The sequence below is a fragment of the Bubalus bubalis genome, chromosome X (assembly GCF_019923935.1).
Source record: "Bubalus bubalis isolate 160015118507 breed Murrah chromosome X, NDDB_SH_1, whole genome shotgun sequence".
NCBI classification, from domain to species: domain Eukaryota; kingdom Metazoa; phylum Chordata; class Mammalia; order Artiodactyla; family Bovidae; genus Bubalus; species Bubalus bubalis.
Genome location: NC_059181.1, coordinates 132098855 through 132122414, shown reverse-complemented (window position 1 = coordinate 132122414; position 23560 = coordinate 132098855). Strand labels below are relative to the sequence as shown.

General features: G+C 44.7%; 1 protein-coding gene across 9 annotated transcripts in view; it reads left to right on the top strand.

Moving 5' to 3' along the window:
- TENM1 (teneurin transmembrane protein 1) overlaps nucleotides 1-23560 on the top strand; it is a 918261-nt gene that overhangs the window by 860058 nt on the left and 34643 nt on the right. For all 9 annotated transcript variants that reach the window (XM_044937195.2, XM_044937198.2, XM_006065013.4 and 6 more), the window contains 2 exons: nucleotides 12078-12444; nucleotides 13966-14476. In XM_044937195.2, the coding sequence (XP_044793130.2) occupies nucleotides 12078-12444; nucleotides 13966-14476 (878 nt within the window). The remainder of the gene's footprint in view (nucleotides 1-12077; nucleotides 12445-13965; nucleotides 14477-23560) is intronic.

Sequence of the window (23560 nt, the reverse complement as noted above, 5' to 3'; positions counted from 1 at the left end):
GGACATTCTGTAGTTTTCACACTGGGCCTTCATCTCCTGCTGATAGATGACTTTGACTGTAAATTGAAAACTGGAAGTGGTTAAACATTTTGTGTATTCACAAGTGCCATTTCTAAAATTGAGGCTTCAGAGAGGAGATGCAAGAAAGGGTGACGGAAACTCAGAGCAATTATGCCCGTTATTAAGATGAGGTAGTGGCAATTACACAGCAGACTCATACAGAGTGTGTACGTGCTGATTGCTCTGAGGGAGCCTCCAAGAACAAACTTTTATAGCACCCATCAGGCCTTGGGTCTCTAGAGGAAGGAGAGATTTTTCAGCCACTCTGTCAGTATGCTTTTGGACTGAGCTCATGGCCACAGGAACCATCTTGGAAGAGATATGTACTTTTTTCTTAATAAGTGTGAATGAAACTCTCATATAACAGAGTGGTTTCATTCACTCTTTCCTATTCTCAAGCTCTTTTTGTGTCAGGACCCCTTGACCCTTCTAAAAATTGCTGGAGACTTCAAAGAGCTTTTCTCTGTGTGGGTTTTATCTATTAATATTTATCTTATTAGAAATTAAAAGTGTAAATTTTTTAAACATAAAGCTATAGTAGCCTCAGGCACCTTCCAGAAAACTCCACTGTATACTCATAAGAAAGTACACAAAGCAAATAGTATTAAGAACAGTTTTGACCTCACAGACCTCCTTGGAAGACTCTCAGGGATCCTCGAAGTCTGTGGACCAAAATAGAAATATTTCCTCAATTCTAAGACACCATGTATTCTAAGACATGGCATCAATTTGATAACTATAGGTAGTGAGGAGAGATACTCCATTAAATGTATGTATTTATTATAAGACACAACCTCATTTCAGAAAACTTAAAATTTAAGATTGAGGGAATATGGCCATTCCCATTAACCTCAGTGGGTCTCTGGAAACCCAGATTCACTGACTCAAATATGTTGATGAAAGTTGGTTTTTCTTAGAGCTTATTTGTGTTTTGCAATTTCTAAAATGCTTTCATGGACTGAAAATGTTACAGTTAGTGAGGCACTAATGTTTTCCTTCAACAAGCATTTGCCAACTGTAATACCAAATACTGGAAATACAAATATGAATGAGTCCTCATTCCTGCGCTTGACGACTCACAGCCCTAATAGAAAACAAAGGAAAGCAAACAAGTATTTATGGTATAATGGAGAAGCATTGGATCTGAATGAGTCACAGAACTGGAGGAACAGCTTGAAGTACCCAAAGATGGAGCTCTGGGTACACAGGAAGGCTTGAGGTTAATCACTAAGTTAGTCATCCTCATAACAAAGGGCTGCCCTAGTGGACTTTGGCTCCGATGTCAGCCACTTTCGGGGCATTAATTTATGTCAATTTAATTTAATTTTGCAAACACTGGTCATCTATCACAGAGATGTAAACCTAGAAATTTGCTAGACTGGTATGACCAGTAGCGCCAGACACAAACAAACCCTAACAGAGCATTTTCTTGGTTATAATTGGATTCAGCTGAGAAGAACAGAATGTCGCACACACACACCCCTGCCCCCCGCCACACACACACACACACACACACAACAGTGACATAAGCAAGATAGCAGCCAGACTTGATCCACAGTCCAGGACTGGGTGGTAGTTCTATGAGGTCATCTGGGACCCAGGCTCCTATAATTCTGTCCCGCCATCTTGGTGCATGCCTTTCATTTTCATGGCCACCTCATGGTCTAAGACATCTGCTAAAATTACCACCGCTTATATCCATACTGCATGCGGGAAGAAAGGGCCAAAGGGGCTCATTCCGGTTGGGTCAGCTCTCCTTAGGCAGCATCAACTTAAAAGTGCGGCTACTTTCACACCTTGTCTTATATCTCATTGCCTTGAACTTAATCACATGGCTACAGATAATTGCAAATAAGGCTAGGATGTCTTCTGTTCTAGACAGCAGTGTGCCCAAATTTGAAGATTAGATATATACTACTAAGGAGGAAGGGCTTCCCTGGTGGCTCAGCAGTAAAGAATCCACCATCAGTGCAGGAGCCGCAGGAGACTCAGTTTCGATCCCTGGATCAGAAAGATCCATTGGAGGAGGAAAATGGCAACCCACTCCAGTATTCTTGCCTGGAGAATCCCATGGACAGAGGAGCCTGGTGGGCCACAGTCCATAGGGTGGCAAAGAGTCAGACACGACTAAAGAGACTTAGCGTGCACGCATGCACTAAGGAGGAAAGAGTGAAATAATGGTAGGGTAGCCCTAGAACTGGTAGTCTCTGCCACAGCATCTTAGTAACCACAAATTCAACACTTTGTTTTGACCCTGATACTGTCTAAGCTTCTTCAAATTTATAAAAGTCATCTAGAGAAAGTTTGGTTTGGGGAGTTGGAAAGCACATGTTGTTTCAGAGTGATGGCTCTTGTTGATCTTCCTCTTAAAAAGTGGAAATTGGGACTTCCCTGGTGGTCCAGTGTTTAAGACACAGCTCTCCCAATGCAGGGGCCCCAGGTTCCATCCCTGATCAGGGAACTAGATCCCACATGCCACAACTAAGATCAAAGATGCCATGTGCTACAGCTAAGACCTGGCACAGTCAAATAAGTAAATTTAAAAAAATAATTAATAAATAAAAGTGGAAATTATTACAATATGAAATATACCAGGTCTGCTTTGGAATTTTTTTGTTTGTTTTGCTTTGCTTTTTTTCCTCAACTTCCAAAATGTTCTTGAAACATTGGGGTAGATGTGATTTAATCTATAGGTTCTGCAGCAAAGTAATTCTAAAGATCAGTCCAGCTGTAACTCTTGATTAGATTAATCCTGGCTATGCATCTGCCATGAGTGATGTGACTTAAGTGTCAGTTTTTCTGATTAGGCAGCCACGGACACAGACCAAGCTGAGACATCTGACCAAAGGTTGAGGGGTTCCTCAAACTCTCCAGCCGTTATTCAGAGAAACACAAGAATGTGAATATGAGATCATGGAAAATAATTTGCCAGTTGACAAGTCCATGTAGACTTGGTGTATTTCATCTTCTAATAATTTCCACTTTTTAAAAGCACGATCAATAAGGGCCATCACTCTCAAAGGTGTCATCATGCCTTCCAACTGCAGAAAGCCAAACTTTCTCCAGACGGTTTTTTCCGTCTTTTATAAATTTGAAGAAGCTCAGACAGTATCAGTGTCAAGAAATGAGAAGGCCATTTGAAAACTGACAAAAAGTGATGCTAACAATCTGGAGTTGTCAGCTTTTAGAAGCATGGGGAAATCTAACATGGAGCTGGCAGCACACCTGGCGGAGAGCATCAGGTCCCATCACTGCATCTTCCCCAGGGTTGGCGCACTACAGAAATGATAATCATACGCTTCCTGGAAACTCCTGCTGAAGAGGCCTCAGAGATCAGAAGCAAACAGTCATTTTTTAAATGAGCCATACGGCTGGAAAGGTACGAAAGGAAAGAGATGAGAAGTGTCCTGTTTAGGACAGGGAGACAGGGCCATTTGAGATACAGCTGGTTTCTTCAGCACAGTTGAACTTGGGGAAAAGAAGTTATTAGCACTTGGTAGCAATGGCAAAATATAGGAACAGTCATATGTTTCTTAGGCTCTTCCATAAAAGTTAATTTCGTTAAATAATGGAATGTAACAGAAGCAGTCTACTGCTCTATGTCACTAACATCCTGTACCTATTGGAGAATGAAGGAAATGAAGTCAGCCAAAAATTGTCAACTTCATGAGGGCAGGGCCTAGTCTGTCTTGGTTAGAACTGGCTCCCTAGTGCCTGGCATAATGCCTAAAATGGGATAGAGAGCTATTTGGGGCAAAAGAAAGGAAAATATATAAATAGCATGTTCTAACACTTGGAACTGTACCAAGAGTACTGTTACAAATAACAGTAGGGATTCTAAGTAATAAGCTAAAATATTAGCCATGAAACTGGCTGACAAATATATGTGAAATAATATATCCCGATATAAGCTAAATGTTTCTTGGAGGATGCATGGCTTAAAAGGAGTCCCAAGCAATGGAATAAATGAACAAGCAGGAAATGGTTGGTGACAGAAAAGCAAGGGAAACCTTGAAAGAGCATAACAAAGTGACTGCATTTAAGAGTTTATGAGAGAGACTTCCCTGATGGTCCAGTAGTTAAGACTCCATGCTTTTAGCGCAGGGGGTGCAGGTTTGATCGCTGGTCAGGGAACTAAGATATCCCACATGCCCCGTGGTGAAGCCAAAAAAAAGTCAAAGAGAGAAACTTCATGAGATAGCCAAGGAAGACAACATTGAGATAGTCTTAACAGGAATGTGAAGAAATACGGGCATGTTCCATAATAAAAAGTAGCCTTTTATAGAGCTCTTTCTGTGTATCAGGCAGTCTGCTTAGTGCTTTATGTAGATTTTTTAGTATAGTTTCTATAATAAGTTTTTGAGAAGATATTACTATCCCCAATTTCTAGATGACGAAACTGAGGCTCAGACAGATTACCTGATTTGCTCCAGGGTCACAGAGCTAGCAAATAACAGAGAGAATTTTGAACCCAGGAAATCTTACCTCCAAAACCTGAGCTCCTAACCACTTTCTTCTACCACATCTGAGCCCTTTTCTAGGGAGAGAGTATAGAGCTTCAATTAGACTCTCAAAGGGCTTTGTAAATACAAAAAAGTATGAGATACAGTAAAGCCAACTCTAAGCACCATGAGGGCAGGGAGTGTGCCTGAATCAGCACTCAGATATTTGTGAGGGGGTTGGGTGGCATATTAAAAAGCAGAGACATTACTTTGCCAACAAAGGTCCATCTAGTCAAGGCTATGGTTTTTCCTGTGGTCATGTATGGATGTGAGAGTTGGACTGTGAAGAAAGCTGAGTGCCGAAAAATTGATGCTTTTGAACTGTGGTGTTAGAGAAGACTCTTGAGAGTCCCTTGGGCTGCAAGGAGATCCAACCAGTCCATTCTAAAGGAGATCAGTCCTGGGTGTTCACTGGAAGGACTGATGCTGAAGCTGAAACTCCAGTACTTTGGCCACCTCATGCGAAGAGTTGACTCATTGGAAAAGACTCTGCTGCTGGGAGGGATTGGGGGCAGGAGGAGAAGGGGACGACAGAGGATGAGATGGCTGGATGGCATCACTGACTCGATGGACACAAGTTTGGGTGAACTCCGGGAGTTGGTGATGGGCAGGGAGGCCTAGCATGCTGCAATTCATGGGGTCGCAAAGAGTCAGACATGACTGAGCGACTGAACTGAACTGAAATGGGTGGATGGATGACTACATTAATGTGTGAGGGTACTGGTGATGATCTGGCCTCCAAATTGGTTCTCGTTCATCAGTCTGGTATCCCTCCAGCCTGCCCCCTGAACTGCAGCCTAAGTGATCTCTCTAAAGCCCTAGTCTGACCATGTGAACCCTCGACTTAAAAGATCGTCATGGATACCTCAACACCCACAGTTCAAGTCTAAAGTCCTTAGCATACACAGTCCTTCATGCTTAGTGCAGTGGTTCTCAACAGGGACAGTTTCCCCCTCGGGGGACATTTGTTAATATCTGGAGACATTTTGGTTTTCACAAGTCAGGGGAAGATGCTAGTTGCATTTAGTGAATAAAGACCAGAGACGCTGCTAAATATCTTATACAGTACAGGACAGCCCCCACAACAAAGAATTATCTGGCCACAAAAGACAATAGTGCCCCAGGGGAGAGACTTAAAATTAGTCCTTGGAAACATGTGAACTTCATTTGCCACTGCTGCTGCTGCTGCTAAGTCGCTTCAGTCGTTTCCAACTCTGTGCGACCCCATAGACAGCAGCCCACCAGGCTCCTCTGTCCCTGGGATTCTCCAGGCAAGAACACTGGAGTGGGTTGCCATTTCCTTCTCCAATGCATGACAGTGAAAAGTGAAAGTGAAGTTGCTCAGTCGTGTCCAACTCCTAGCGACCCCATGGATTGCAGCCTACCAGGCTCCTCCATCCATGGGATTCTCCAGGCAAGAGTACTGGAGTGGGCTGCCATCGCCTTCTCCTCATTTGCCACTACTACCTACCCTATTTCATGTTCCAGCAATCCCAGGCTGTGGCGAACGCCCCACTCCCATATGGTTTCGTGCTTTTTCTCAGTACCTTTGCTTCATCCTTCAAGATGTTTACAAAATATTTATTTGGCTGCACCAGATATTAATTGTGGCACATGGAATCTTCAATCTTTATTGTAGCATGTGGCATCTTTAGCATGAGGGATCTAGTTCCCTAACCAGAGATCAAACCTAGGCCCCCTGCCTTGGGAGCTCAGAGTCTTAGCCACTGGACCATCAGGGAGGTCCCATCCTTTAAGACTAAGTTTACTTCTCTTCTACTAATAGCAGTATTGCCCCAAACTTCCTCCTGTGTGTTCGCATGTCACCCTAGGGATGTGTTTTTTGTGGCAATTAACCGCATTATATTGACATGACCTGTTTCTGTATCTACCTTCCGTCACTTGAACTGTGAACTAATCAAGGGCAGGGACCTTTTTTATTTACCTTTATAATAGTGCTTGACACAGAGCAGGCACCCACAAAGCCTTGAACTGAAAGAAAACAAATGAGAAAGAGGAAGATAAATCACTCAATTACTAGTGAGCTTTGACCTTCTCAGCAAAAAAAAAAAAGGTTGAAATCAACCTTTAGAGTAAAGGGAAGGCCAGACTTGGTGAGAAGAACATGAGGAAACATGTCCATTCTTCTAGGTGAGAAATCAGAAAGCAGAAAGGCTAAGAGCCGACATCTGAAAATGGGGATATTGATAGTTTCTTTCTCAAGTGATTACTCTAAGCATATAAAGTAATAATCCATGTAAAGAACCTGACACATAGGAAGCACTCAATAAACAGTAGTTACTTTTATTAAAGGCTCAGATGAGTGGGCCTGTAATTTTATAGATGTTATTGATTAGGACCATTTCAAAGGAAGGGGCAGCACCTATTTATATTTTAAAAGTAGATCAATTTAAAGAAAAATATTAAGTCAGTAGTAGTGCAAGTAGTGGACGGCTAAGGCAAAATTCATGAACCTGTGATGTGCACAAGTGAAGTCTGGGAATCAGAGCTGAAAGGGAACTATATTGTATGGTAACTGGACTAGATCCCTAAAGGTTTGTGACTTTGAAACCACTTTTCATGTTAACACCATTTCCTGTCCCTTACTTTGTCCAGACCCTGGGCTGAGTATCTTACATCCCCATCTCAATCAATCCACACAATCTCTCTAAAAGGTAGGTAGACTTATCATTAGCTTCTTTTTCTTGTGGCGGATGAAGAAAACCAGAGACTCATAGGAGATAACCTCATTTGCCAGGATTACACACTAATATGCCTGGAGAATCCTCAGGACAGAGGAGCCTGGTGGGCTACAGTCCATAGGGTCACAAAAAGTCAGACACGACTGAGCAACTGAGCATGTACACTTGGGCAAGAACCGGCCTTGAAACTGTTAAGGAGAGCCCCAGTTAACTAATCATGATCTGTGTCTACAGTGTGGGATGAAGTTTATAACTGAAGAATTTTCTAGTTTGGTCTAATCGCAGGCTTATATTCAGATATTGCTGTTACACATGGATTTTCCCCTATAAGAGCATGCTGCTTTATAAACTACCACTTGGGTCAAACTTAGCTTGCTCTTTAAGCCAACCATGGGACTGACTGACCTGAGAGCCAAGTGCCTTCAAGGCAAATTTTCGGTTAGCAGAGAAAGACATGGTGTTGTCAAGGCTTGACATCCAGACCGAGGGCTCCTTTCTGCTCAGGGTTATTTCTCAGGGAAGGTTGTTGGGAGATGGGCCTATTCCACCAGCTGGCGGCTACACCAGTGACCTTTACTGCTAGTTTAGCTTAAATACATCTTGACATTTCAAACAAATTAATGTATTTTTACAAGGTGGAGCAATGACCACAAATTAGGCCAAATGGTTTGCCTGCAAGCTGGGTCACAAGGCAAAGATCCCAGAACCTCACGTCTGTCCCTTCAGCTCTTTCTGCTGCTAACACCCCCAAAGAAATGTTTCTTTCTGTCCACTTGGACAAATGCCAGCAGCCCTCAGGGGTGAACCTTTCGCCCCACCTCAGTAGTGTGTAATTCTGGGGTTTCTCTGCAACTAACAGATGCTAATTCTGACTGCCAGAGTCAGGGCAAAGACTCCATCCTCTACGTTAGGTTGTATATTGTGGAAATGCCTTGGTACAAACCACCAGTTCCTTGAAAAAATTACCCGGAAATGGAAATATTTAACATGAGAAAGATATAAAAGGAACTAACAACCTAAGAGAGGTGAAAAGGTTCAGTTTCTGAAAACACAGGCCCCAGACTACTAAGTAGCCACACATCTTTCATCTGAGGAGATTTCAGAGACTAGCTGCCCAGCCAAATCAAATGGGAATTAAAGGGATTCTGTGTAGCTGGTACAGAAAGCGTCTCAGAAGCACAAACGCCACTTTAGTCACAGGAAACTGCCAGAGGGAGACTTATTTGATGGAACAAAAAACAAACAGAGTAGCTGGTGTATTTTTGAGGTGATATTAAACCTAATAAGCATGACACCAGTAGTGTTGACTTAAATCAGATGGGGCGAGTTGGAGAATTTAAAAGCTCATCTTCCAACTACCAGCCTTTACTTCAGAGGCGGCCTTGACAGCAGAGAACAGAGTCCAAAACGTGTCCTTCTCTGACTTCTGCCAGGTGTGTGCTGTCCCTGGCCTCTGCCCTGGCCTCAGCTCTCGGAGTGGGGATAATTAGAACGTCATTTCTGCCAGCATTGTTTTTTCTGGGTCGCTGACTTCAGACTTGATCCAAATAGGAGTGCTGGACAGAAATAAATTCATTTCCTCTTCCTCAGCCAACACCGGCTTATTTCCTGGGGGACCATGCTGCATAGGCCCAGCGCACACAAACAGCTTCTATACCAGCCTGATGCTGTATATGGAGGTCCAGAGTGGGGGCCCACAGCGGAAGTGCCCCATCTCCCTCTTCTCCCTCTTAGTTGACAGGGCATTGACATGCAAGGGCCTCAGACAGACGTATGGAGGAACACATCACAGCAAACTGCTCTGGGAGCTGTTAAGGCTGATGTTTAATGTTTATCCAATGGCCTCAGTCTGAAAGGCTCTGTAGAACATGCATAACACAAGCTCAGCTTTATACTCCATTAGCATTCAAATTCCTAGCTGCCCAGAGGCATATGGTACTGACCAGAGAAGGCCAGCCCATGTCGAGACTGAGGGCACGTAGAGACAGGAGCACAGGTTGAGGCTTCTGGGTGTCTAGGGGAGACACTCAGGCACAGGGGGCAGAGAGCCCCAGGTGGTGCAAGAGGGGAGGTCAGAGACAACCTTTGTCTTCTTTACAATGTCACCAGTTGCCCTCCAATAAGATACAGAATTAGAGGGAGATTTATCTCAGACTGGCCTTTGTCCACTTCATTACTGAGTGGAAGGCCTCTTCCAACTGGGAAATAGTGGGCCTCAGAATGCGATGACAGCCCGTATCTTGTTTTCAGACTTTCAGATTCAATGAAAAAAACAAAGCTTTCCTTGGACTTTCACTCAAGGCAGAAAGAAGAGCAGCTACATCACTGCTACTATCTTGGCCAAGAATGGGGCCCACTCTTCTGCCTTGTCTAGCCATAAGACAAGAGAAATAAAGTACAGAATAAGTGAGTGGTGGAGTTTAGAGTGCACATAGTGTAACGTCGTTCTCTGAGAAGTGCCCAGTGGTGAACAACAGCTGGTGGGGAAATGCCAGGGTAGGCACTGGGCTGACTCCTGTGTCGAAAAAGGAACTAGGGTGGGTCTGTGTTTGCTTGCCTGTGTGTCCCCAGTGCCCAGCACACCAGACCTCACACACACACACACACTCACACACACACACTCACACTGGTCCTTTTGCTTCTAACTCCAGTGCCCAGCACACCAGACCTCACACACACACACACACACACACACACACACACTGGTCCTTTTGCTTCTAACTCCAGTGCCCAGCACACCAGACCACCCCCCCACACACACACGCACTCACACACACACACATACATATACACTAGTCCTTTTGCTTCTAACTCCAGTGCCCAGCACACCAGACCACCCGACACACACACACACACACTCACACACACACACACACACACACACACTGGTCCTTTTGCTTCTAACTCCAGTGTCCAGCACACCAGACCACCCCCCCACACACACACACACACTCACACACACACACATACATATACACTAGTCCTTTTGCTTCTAACTCCAGTGCCCAGCACACCAGACCACCCGACACACACACACACACTCACACACACACACACACTCACACACACACACACACACACTGGTCCTTTTGCTTCTAACTCCAGTGTCCAGCACACCAGACCACCCCCCACACACACACACACACACACACACTCACACACACACACATACATATACACTAGTCCTTTTGCTTCTAACTCCAGTGCCCAGCACACCAGACCACCCGACACACACACACACACACACTCACACACACACACACTGGTCCTTTTGCTTCTAACTCCAGTGTCCAGCACACCAGACCACCCCCCCCACACACACACACACTCACACACACACACATACATATACACTAGTCCTTTTGCTTCTAACTCCAGTGCCCAGCACACCAGACCACCCGACACACACACACACACTCACACACACACACACACTCACACACACACACACACACTGGTCCTTTTGCTTCTAACTCCAGTGTCCAGCACACCAGACCACCCCCCCCACACACACACACACACACACTCACACACACACACATACATATACACTAGTCCTTTTGCTTCTAACTCCAGTGCCCAGCACACCAGACCACCTGACACACACACACACACACACACTCACACACACACACACACACACACACACTGGTCCTTTTGCTTCTAACTCCAGTGTCCAGCACACCAGACCACCCCCCCCACACACACACACACTCACACACACACACATACATATACACTAGTCCTTTTGCTTCTAACTCCAGTGCCCAGCACACCAGACCACCCGACACACACACACACACACACACACACACACACACACACTGGTCCTTTTGCTTCTAACTCCAGTGTCCAGCACACCAGACCACCCCCCACACACACACACACACTCACACACACACACATACATATACACTAGTCCTTTTGCTTCTAACTCCAGTGCCCAGCACACCAGACCACCCGACACACACACACACACTCACACACACACACACACACTCACACACACACACACACACACACTGGTCCTTTTGCTTCTAACTCCAGTGTCCAGCACACCAGACCACCCCACACACACACACACACACACTCACACACACACACATACATATACACTAGTCCTTTTGCTTCTAACTCCAGTGCCCAGCACACCAGACCACCTGACACACACACACACACACACTCACACACACACACACACACACACACACACACACTGGTCCTTTTGCTTCTAACTCCAGTGTCCAGCACACCAGACCACCCCCCACACACACACACACACACTCACACACACACACATACATATACACTAGTCCTTTTGCTTCTAACTCCAGTGCCCAGCACACCAGACCACCCGACACACACACACACACTCACACACACACACTTACACACACACACACACACTCACACCAGTCCTCTTGCTCCTAACTCCTTGATGTGTCTCAGGCTCCTGCAGTGGCACAGGTGAGGGATGACAGTGGCCTGAATTAGGTTGGCAACAGTGGGGATGGGGAGAAGTAGATGAATTTGAGATGTAGTAAGGAGACCGTACTCTGAAAAGGGTCTTTCTGGAATTATAGGGATAAAATAATTCACAGTATGTTGGAAATCCATAAATGGTAAATGTGTTTACCAGAACATTTAATCAACTGTCCTTCCCAGCTTTGCCAGATAATACCAACATTGCTGGAATTCAAGAGACGGGGCTGTTGCAGGCAGTGGGAGACCAATAAGCCAATTTTTCTTTCAAGATAAAACTGCCCCAGAAAGATATTGTAACCTAATGGTGTGTGTTCTGTTCTTTTTGCAGGTGCGATTAGAGTGGCCAACAGACCTTGCAGTCAATCCCATGGACAATTCATTGTATGTCTTGGATAACAACATTGTGCTGCAAATTTCTGAGAACCGGCGAGTGCGGATCATTGCAGGGCGCCCCATTCACTGCCAGGTGCCAGGCATCGATCATTTCTTGGTCAGCAAGGTAGCAATTCACTCCACTCTAGAGTCAGCAAGGGCCATCAGCGTCTCCCACAGCGGGCTGCTCTTCATAGCTGAAACAGATGAGCGGAAAGTAAACCGCATTCAGCAAGTTACCACCAATGGGGAGATCTCCATCATAGCTGGGGCCCCCACCGACTGTGACTGCAAAATTGATCCCAACTGTGACTGTTTTTCAGGTATGACCTTTTTAGCAATTCACCGGCTCCCCTTCTCTGCTTTCAAAAGAAAAATGGGCATCGGAAAAGTCAAAAAAAGAACAAAAGTAGTCCTTGTAAACATTGGTATGAGGCAGTGGAGAAAGAAATGGATTGGTGGTCAGACAGCTTAGTATCTGGTCCTGGCTCTGCAATTGGGTCACTGAGGGACCCTACGAAAGCCATAAAACCTCTTCGTGACTCATTCCACCTGCTAAGTAGAGTGATCATGTGTCTCAGTTACATCACCTCACTGTTTTGAAAATAAACTAGTATAATAAAAGTTTGGGTGCTCAAGAAGTTAGGACCACTATCCAAATGTGACATCCCCATATTTTTTGTACTTTAGAGAAAGGATAGCTAGGTAAAACCTACACTTACTGATTTGGGTAAGGAAAAAATTACTTCTACTAAGTGACTGGTTTCCAGATTAATAATGCGAGGTACTTGAAACCCAAAGGGACTAGGAGCAGACTGCTTTGGGGGTCCATGGACAAAATTAAAGCTCACAATGGAGGGTTCTCAAGACATCAGTCTTCTACTTACATTGTTTTTTTTTTAATCCAAAATTTTTTCATAACCAATAGTGCCCTTTACTTCCAATTGATAAGGAGGTGGGGCGCAGAAAGAGCCTTTGCACCAAAACACAGAGTGGATATTTCAGATAGTAAACAGTCCTGTAAATGTCAATAGATGTATTTATTGCTGGAATGTGCAAATCCCTCCGTGCAACATGCAGCCCTATTAAACTGCTCATCTGGGCCCAAATGGTTCTTTTAACCTTTGTCTTTCCTTGGGACAGAGGAGTCAGGAGTGAGCAACTTGGTCGATAGGACTTTTAATCAATATTTCCAGTGTTTTCCTGGACAATTAGTTTTATAGTTATTTTGCTAATTGGTATCTTTCTTTCAAGGCAAAACTGGAATATTTATTCTGCTTATCAAATTTGATGTTCTGAGTCATTGTTGCACTTACAGACTTAGTGTACTTTGACAAAGTGACAATGAGAATTAACAAAAGAAAGGTTCTCTGGGCAGAGAAGGAATGGAAAGCCCTGGCATAGATCCTATGAGCATGGACAGGCATAAGTCTCATGGATTTCCAGCCAGATTTGGGGTGGCTGTTATTATTTGCTGTTTTTGTATCCAGCAATACAACAGATACAGAACAGCAGGATTGAAGATTTCACGAAATTGGTGTTCACTGAGATCATTGCATCTTCTGTTCATCTTCAGTGGTGCTGACTCAAAAATTGTGAATAATGGACTTCAAATATCCAATTGGGGCACATGGAGAATGTCAGTTCACTGATTGTTCCCTTTAAAATGACTCTTGGGAGGGGGGTAAATTCTTTTTTTTTCTTTAGGTTTAATTTTTAATTGGAGGAAAATTGCTTTACAATGTTGTATAAAATGATTCTTGCTATATAGACATTTTTTGTATTTGGTATGTTTCTAAAGTGCTGTGACGACAGCTATCACAGTCGGGGTCTTCCTTCCACAGGCGATGGTGCTTACGCCAAAGATGCCAAGATGAAAGCCCCTTCCTCCTTAGCCGTGTCACCTGATGGTACTCTCTATGTGGCAGACCTTGGGAACGTTCGAATTCGTACCATTAGCAGGAACCAAGCCCACTTAAATGACATGAATCTTTATGAGATTGCCTCACCTGCTGATCAGGAACTCTATCAGTTCACCGTCAATGGAACCCACCTGCACACCTTGAACCTGATAACGAGAGACTATGTGTACAATTTCACCTACAACGCTGAAGGCGACTTGGGTGCGATTACCAGCAGCAATGGCAACTCCGTGCATATTCGCCGAGACGCAAGTGGAATGCCCCTTTGGCTTGTGGTGCCCGGTGGGCAGGTGTACTGGCTGACCATAAGCAGCAATGGAGTCCTGAAAAGAGTGTCAGCTCAAGGCTACAATCTGGCCTTGATGACCTATCCAGGGAACACAGGGCTCCTGGCTACCAAAAGTAATGAAAATGGATGGACAACCGTTTATGAGTAAGTTTCTAATTCTCAACATGGGCTCTTTTAGGTTTGTATTTGAAATTGTATTACAGTGGGAAAATGACTTAGTAATTGCTGGGTGTTGCATGCTAATTTCTCCTAACAACCACAATTAAAAAAAAATAAAAAGTCAAGGAGAAAATTTTAACCCATCTCCTGGGGTTCAAACCCATTTCTCCAGGGCACTTTTGCAGAGCATAATAATAAAAACATAGGCTGAATGAAGAATCAAGCGTGGCACTGCAGGAGACAAGAATGAGGTGGAAGTCCATGTACTCAGAAAAATTTACAGCATTGCTAGGAAAACAAGAGAAATTTTCATTTAAATAACAAAACTAGAAAGTAGTTCTAAAGTAGGAAAGAAACAGTGTAGTTTAACTGGTATTTATTGATCCCTGTGGGGTTTAATGAATGAATGAATGAATGCGTGCCCAGCCCAGTCCAGCCCAACTCAGTGTAAAATTGCTGTGGGAACTAGGAACAGTGTGCCGTGAAAGCTTGTGTGAAGTGATGTGGGACAAATGCTCAAACTGGAGAAGCTGCTTCTGGGAAAAGTGGAATCAACACTCCAGTACAGGCTTGCACCACCCCCTCCCCGAGTTTCCCCACATAAGGCAGACTCCAGCACATTTGGGTATTCACAGACCAGGTCTATGATAACTTTGTTTAATGGGGAATTTACACAAGGTGTGTCTGAGGGCAGGCTACTAGGAGGTGTCCTGATTGAAACAGAGACCATTGTCCTTGACTTAACGGCGGGGCAACCTTGTTTGAATGTCAACCTGTTTAGAAAGCTAGTTTGTGAACAGTCAGCAAGCGTCGTCCCCACGAAGGGAATTGCTGACAATTTAACCAATTTACCGAGTGAAAAGAATTGGTGTAGCTGAACCCAGAGCCTGAAATGACATTCAAGTTGAGGAATGTGAGAAGCAAAGATATTCAATATGAGGAATCCATGAGGACATGTTAAGTGGCTTCTCTGTCCATGAGGATTCTCCAGGCAAGAATACTGGAGTGGGTTGCCATGCCCTTCTCCAAGGGATCTTCCTAACCCAGGGATTGAACCCGGGTCTTTTATGTCTCCTGCATTGGCAGGTGAGTTCTTCACCACTAGCGCCACCTGGGAAGGATATAGAAATGTGGAAAGAATTGGTCCAGTCCCATGAAAGCCTCCAGAGGAAAGGGACAAAACAATTGGTCTTCAAATTTTGGATCATATCCCAAAGAAATGCCACTTGTACAAAAGAGCTGGACAGCTATTTTAGTTTCACTTAGAAAAATATATTCACTTGTTTCTGTTGCAGGTGTTCCTCTAGTTCTTGAAAAATTTATCTTACATCTTAATAAGAGTAATTAAATCTACTGTTCACTGAGGCATTACTATGTGCCAGCTCCTAGGCTACGTGATTACATATTTTCTTTGATCCCCAAAATGACAACGTGGGATCCATGCTCCTGTGATGCCTATTTTATGGATGAAGAAACTGAGACCCAGAATGGTGAACTTGTCCTTATTCACACAGATGTTCAGGATTCAGACTCCAACTGTCTGACTCAAGAGCCCACATTCTAAAATATACTACCCTTAAGAAAGATAAACATTCTAATGAGGGATTTTTTTAAAAAAAAGTCACACAAGATCACACTGCAGCTGAAATTAAACAAACAAGTATCTTAAAAGCTACTGGTTTAATTCAGTTAAGCAACCAGAAATGGCAGAATTATTAAATAGTTTTCAAAATAACCAGTTCAACCATTCACTTATTTATCAAATCACTTTGTATGTTTGAACTGTATGCAGTTTTATTTATTTATACCTCAGTAAAACTAGAGACAAAAAAAAGAACACAAAGTAGCCAGTTTAACTGTTCATTTCTTTATGCAACAAATATTTGCTGAGCACCTGGCATATACCTGGTGCTGGGGATAGAGCCATGAGCAAGACAGATACCAATCCCTACCTCCACAGCACTTACATTGTACAGAACTTCAGATGATGGTAAGTTCTGTGAAGGAAATAAAGCAGGGTAAGGGGGAATCAAGATGTGGGGGCAGAAGGGGGTTTTATTTTAGGTTGGGTATCAGAAAAAGTGAAACTGTTAGCAGCTCAGTCATATCTGATTCTTTGTGATCCCATGGACAGAGGAGCCTGGCGGGCTACAGTCAGATGTTCTTAATACAAAACATTAAAATATTTTACATATCCACTTTAACTATAGCACCAGATGTTTAAAAGTGGAGGGAAAAGTGAAAGTGTTAGTTGCTCAGTCGTGTCCGACTCCTTGTGATCCCATGGACTGTAGCCAGCCAGGCTCCTCTGTCCATGGAATTCTCCAGGCAAGAATACTGGAGTGGGTTGCCATGCCCTCCTCCAGGGGATCTTCCTGATCCAGGGACCAAACCTGGGTCTCCTGCATTGCAGGCCGATTCTTGACCGTCTGAGCCACCAGGGAAGCCCCTGGGTGATCAGGAAAGGGCTCATTAAGAAGGTGACATTTGAATAAATGCCTGTAGGAGGTGAGGGGGTGAGTATATGGGTGTATGGGGGGAAGAAGGGGAAAACCTTCCCAGCAGGGTGAACAGCAAGGGCAAATACCCTGCAGCAGGAGCAAACCTGACGTGTTCAAGTAAGGCAGCCACTGTGAGTGGAGTGAGCAAGCATATTGGGAGAGGAGATCAACAAAGTGGCCGGGGCCACTTTGCATAGGGCTTTGAAGGCCTTTGTAAAGACTTTGAGTAAAAGGTGGAACCATTGGAGAGCTTCGAGGAAATGAGTGACATAATCAGCCTTACATGTTTAAAGAGTTGCTCTGTACAGAAAACAGACTGTGTGGTGGAAGCAAAGGAATGTAGTGTAGGGAGGACGATACTTCAATAATCCAGGCAATATGGTGACTTAGACCAGGGAGTGAGGGCAGTAAGTGGTAATAATCGAAATATATTTTGACAGTAGAGCCATCAGGATAGACAAATGGGATGTGGGGTGTGGGAGAAAAAAAGGGTCAGAAATAACTCCAAAGTGTTTGACCACAGCAAGTGGGTGTTGAACTTTCGATTTACCAGGATGGGGAAGACCAGGCAAGGAGTACATGATAGAGGGTGGGAGTTCAGGATCGGCTACAATCAGTTTAGACATCCAAGGGAATATAGCAAGTTGGCAAGTAGATATACAAGTCTGGAATTGAGGGGAGAGGCTGGAGATTTGAAATTTGGAGATCCAAATTTGGTATCCACTAGTATTTAGATTGTATTTAAAGCCACGATATCTTCATGGCAAAGTGAGTGTAGTCAAGGAAGGAAAGAGATCTTATGATGGAACCTGGAGCCCGCCAATGTTTAGAGTTAAGTATATGAAGAGGAACCAGTAAAAAAGAGACTGAGAAAGTCTAGTGAAGTAGGAAGAAGACCAGGAGAGTGGGATGTCCTAGAAGCAAAGTCCAACAAGTGACTCAAGGAAGGAGAAGTGATCAGCTGTGCCAAATACTCCTGATAAGTCAAGTAAGATAAGTGCTGAGAGTTGACCACTCCACCCAGCACTGTGAAGATCATTGTTTACCTTGACAAGAGCAGGTGCTGTGGGCAGTGGGGGATGAAAGCTTTAGCAGAGCAGGTTTAAGAGGGAATGGACACACATGTCTTCATAGCAGTGTTATTCAGAATAGTCAAGAAGTGTAAAGTACCATGTCCATCAAGTCACGAATAGCCAAACAAAATGCGGTACATTCATACCACAGGGTATCATTAATCCATGAAAAGCAATGAAGTTTTGGTACATGCTACAATGTAGATGAACCCCAAAGACATTATGCTAACTGAAAGAAGCCAGACACAAAAGGACAAATATCGTATAATTCTGTTTATATGAGATGTCCACAAAAGGCAAAGTCATACAAAGTAGGTGAGTGGTTGCCAAGAACTAGGGAGAGGAGTGAATGGGGGAGTGACTGCTCTTGAGTACGCAGTTTATTTTGAGGGTGATGGAAATGTTCTAGAAATGGTGTGGATGGTTGCACACATTGTCAATGTATTGAAAGCCACTGAATTGCATACTGAGTACTTTTAAAAGTATTCATTTATTTTTGGCTGTGCCAGGTCTTCTTTGCTGTGTGGGGGCTTTTCTCTAGTTGCAGCGAGTGGAGGATACTCTGCAGTTGCGGTGCACAGGCTTCTCCTTGTGGTGGCTTCTCTGGTTGCAGAGCGTGAACTCTAGACTCTCAGGCTCAGTAGCTGCAGCTCCCAGGCCCTAGAGCACAGGCATACTCTCCTGGTTGCTCTGTGGCGTGTGGGATCTTCCCGGACCAGGGATTGCACCCATGTCTCCTGCAGCGGCAGGTGGATTCTTTACCACTAAGCCACCAGGGAAGCCCTACTGTGTACTTTTAAATGATGACTTTTATAATATGTTGATTATATTTCAATAATAATAGTAATTAGAGCAACTGGGAGGAGAAAGTTTGGAGACCATGAGTAAAGAACCCTTCTGAGAACATTGCTGTAATGAGGAGCAAAGAAATTGGAGCAGAGGGGGATGGAGTAAAGAGGAGAGAAATATCAGTTTATTTGGATGCTGATGAAAATGATCCAATGGAGAGGGGGAAATTGATGATGTGGGATAGAGAAGACAGTGTTGTAGTCGGCTAGTCTGTGGGTCCATGGTGGCATGGTGATGCAGGAAAACAGGATGCTTAACAGTGAGTGGAGCTCAGCCCTCTCACCAGGACTCAGCAGGCAGTGAGTAAAAAGGTAATCTAATGTCACTGTTGTCGGGTGAGCTTGAGGCATTAAGAGATGAGAAACATCGGCATTTACGTGGGGTTATCATGGGATTTTTATGGCCACGAAGAGACATTAGAGGTCATTTGACAAATAAGGAAATGGAAGCCCAGAGTAGAGGAATAAGTTGGCCATTCCCTTTGCTAGTTGGCCAGGTCTAGAGTCAGTCTTTGAGCTTCTAGCCCAGTGCTCTTTCCACCACCATGCCACTGCCTTCCAGAAAAACAAAGAGGACTTGGAATAACAAGAGTGACCATTGGAAGTCTGGGGAGCTAGAAGATTGTGCTGCAGGAGCTGGACAAGAGGAATAGGAGAGCTCCAGGAAAGAGAAAGGGAGGCTGAATATCCATTTCTTCCTTCTCCCACCTTCTAAATTCCAGCCAGCACTATGCCAAAACCCTCTTGACCAGGTAGCATCTGTGGAAGGTTCCTCTTCATCCTGAATCAGTGTATTCTGTCCCCAACGGAACACTGCTCCCATCCCTTCTTGCCTGCACATATCAGAATGAGCAATTTTCCAGCCTTCAAATGGAACTCATTCTTCCCACAGTCTACCCTGTACAAGCCCCGACTTCTTTCACTTTTATCCTCCAGCACTTTAGCCAGTCCTGAGCACTGACTTGAGTTTTTCCTTGTCTTTCTGAAGCTGGGGGACACAGAATCAGACCTACTCTTCTGGTCAGGGTTAGAGCCATGCTGGGGTTGGGAGAAAGTGGTGTGGGGAACGATGCTCTGAGATGAAAGACAGGCTGCCTTCTGTGGCCCAAAGGGGACAAATCCTTTGCCAAAGTGAACATCAAATTTCTTTTCTGAGATGACAAACAGAAAAAGAGAAACAGAAGCCAAAGTTGGCAGGATGAACGACTGCCACAGAGAAGTAGCGAAGCCAGTCAACCATTCAACTTTCGATGATCTGCAGTGACAATGAAACGAGTGACCCTGAACAGCGTGGACAGTCCAAATGGGATTTTAAAATGCATCTTGTGCCGTGGTAGTGGGTGGGCTTGTCCTGTGTAGTGTGATGTTGTGTAAATAGTTCATTGCTTTTCCTAATTCCGTTTGACTTGGACCAGGATCAAAAGTTGCACACCCCACGTATTAGTACCTGATGCTCCACCGCCCCTAAGTGTCCTGAGTGTCAGGGGAAAGCTGACCACAGAGAAATAGCTAACAGGGAAGTGATTGTCAAGGCAGGAATAGGAACGAGGCAGGGCTTGTGGTCCCAGGGGCTCGTGGACTCCTGATTGCCATGACCCTGCCCCAGCGGAGGTCTGAGGGAGGGACCCAGCATCTCCACAGTAGGGCAGCCTCCTCGTTTCGCAAGGCTTTTCCTGGCAAAGGCTTCTGCTACACTCATCTGCAGAGGTCCCAGACTGAGGCCAAAGTGTCAGTTTTGTCACTGCTGCCAGTGCAGACTGAGCTGACAGCTCCTTGGGCCCTTGACCTTTGTGGGAGCCCTCTGCTCGAAGGGGACTCTGCATTTCCATAATCTCTTGATCCTTGGTTTTCTGTATTCTCTCCATCTCAGGACCTGATTAGCACATTCCCCACCCCCACCCGCCAAACCCGCCATTCGCTGACAACTTGGAAATGCCCTCATGATGGCTCTAGGTGCTTTCTAGGCTGCTTTACAAATGCTCAGTCTTATGGAAGATGGCTAAGGGAAGGCTCTTCCTCCTTACCTGATAATATTCGGGGAACACGGGCAAGGGGAGGAGGGGAACAAGGTAAACCCGCCGGGTCTGAGGGTGAGATATTTGCCTAAGGAGAGGATGTGATTCCTTTGGTTATGTAAGTGAATAGTCAGTCCAAGCACATCGAACTGTTTTCCAGAATCTCAGAGTAGGGAGAGAACAAAGGTGCCACATAGCCCGGCCCCCTGCCTCTGGGCATGTGGAGGGCTTCATTTTAAACAGAAAGAATGCAGCATTGCCAACACTTCCGTCAGGACTTCACAGACAGACTGGATGCTTTCGCTCAGTCCCCTCCCCTTGGGCTTTATGCCCTTGAGAAGTCTCAGGAATGGGCAGCAAGAGCTGTGGAGGGTCATGCTGGGGAGAAAGAACTAGCAAAGGGACAGGGGCTGAAGCAAAGGAAGAGAGATTGCAGAACAAACTTTCCGAGCCTGGCTGGGAGGATGAGTTGCACCACACAGGACGTCTCCGTAAACTGAGCCTCCACATCCCCCGGGATGGCTGTCTGTCCTCTCACCACGCTCACTCTCGTCTCCACCCCGTCCTTCCCATCTGCACAGGCAGATCCTGCTTCTCACATTCAACAAGTGTAAGCAGTGAGAGTTTGCTCTGGGCCACACACCAACAATACAGAGGTGAATGAGGCACTGTGCCCTCTCTCTAAAGATGCGAGAGTTTACCACCTAGGAGGGCTATCACCATGCTTTTCATAAAGGCAAGGGGCCACCATCTTCTCTTACACAAACTGGGGCAGTAAGCCTCCCAACAGTTTTCCCTGCTCCACAGCTCCCATTCCAAGATCCACTGCCACCACAGCACCTAAGGAGTCATACTGCTCTCCCCCTGAGAGCTTCCTATGCCTCTCCATTGCCCATCGACTGCGTGCTTTCCTCCAGAGCCTGGCACCCCAGTTTCCCAATGCTCTGCTTCCAGCAAGCCTCTCCAGCCTCATCTCTCATGCCCCTCCTAGAGGACCCTTGCGCTCCCGCATCCTGCTTCCCTCAATGGTCTTCCCAAACACCAGAGTGCCCCCCTTCACAATGCCTTCCTCCCCTCCTCCGTCTCTACCTATCAAGGGATTGATCTCCCACTACCTTCCAGGATTCGAATACCAACCACCTCATTCTCCTCCTTTCCTTGTGCTCAGCCTGGAGGGAAATCTGGCAGCTCCTTGTTTACAGAAGTATATGGCAGTATTCTGGCATCAGAGCGATTCGCGTGCCTATCATATCTACCCTACTAGACTTCGAATTTCATTCAGCACAGTATCCCCAGGACCCAGCCCAAGACTGATGATGATATTTATTGAATGAAGGACAACTGAAAATAGAAGGGCATGATGGACCTGGGATGAGTCATAGGAAGCCAAATGAAGTTGTTGGCAAGGTATTTCCTAAATACCTTGTATTTAGTATCTAGTATTTCCTAAAGAATGCTTATTCGGTGTTCAGGTTTCTGAGAGGGTAAAGAGGGTCTATTTCCTTTGTATACCTGTGGCAGATTCATTTTGATATTTGGCAAAACTAATACAATTTGTACAGTTTAAAAATAAAATAAAATTTAAAAAAATAATAAATAAAATAAAATAATTAATGAATTTTTCTTCTATAATCTTCAATGTTTTCTTAAAAGCAAAGATGGAAGAGCTTCTGGTTTTTACTTGGCATGGTTTAACTGTGACTTAGACTGTCCTCAAGGGAAAGGGCAGGCTAGCCCTTATGACAAAATATCAGACCAAATATATTTTAATAATGTGTAAATATCATCTGCCCTACTGTAAATGATATGGTCCTCAAGGACAAGAATAAATCCTGAATTTCTTTCCACATGTTTCCTTTGCTCCGCTGGAACACGTGTGTGTGTGCACGCACGCAGTGGAACTCTGTAAAATCAAGACAGAAAGGGATAGGGTGATGGCAAACTCACTCCTGATAACCGTGAAGGCAACAGTCAATGCCCGATCACACAGTTCACCAAACCAGAATTTATGGGCCTGGTTAAGTGCATGCTACTCACAGCCCAGGGCGCAGAGGACGAGTAGGGGCGCAAAGAAGAAAGTTAGTACCCTGTTATGGCCTGAGGGGATCAGTTGCAGCATATTGGGCTTGTGCTCTCTGCACCAAAGGATGCAGGCACCAAAGGGAAACCCACAGCATAAGAGATTTTGATTAAACTTGTTTTTTTTTTTTTTTTTGTATAGCAGTTTTATTAAAGTATAAATAGGGACAGAGAAAGCTTCTGACATAGACATCAGAAAGGGGATGGAGAGTGCTCCTCTTGCTAGTCTTAGCAAGAGAATTATAAACTTTTTTTTTTAATTTTTTTTTAATTTTTTTTTATTTTTAAATTTTACATAATTGTATTAGTTTGTTTCTTTGACATTCAGTTGGGGAAAATGCAGTCCCCTGTGATGGAGGGGGAAAAAAAACTCAAGCAAGCCATAGGAAATCAAAGATTTCCTTTATTTCTTATCCACTTCAGAGCAATCTTTCCAAAGTTGTGGGATCTGCCTGTTGCTCTTCCTTTGGAAATGACCCCACAGAAGAGACATAGGCCTGTTGTTTTTGACGGAGGGCCGTGTGCATGGCTGAGCCCAGGAGAGGTGCCACTC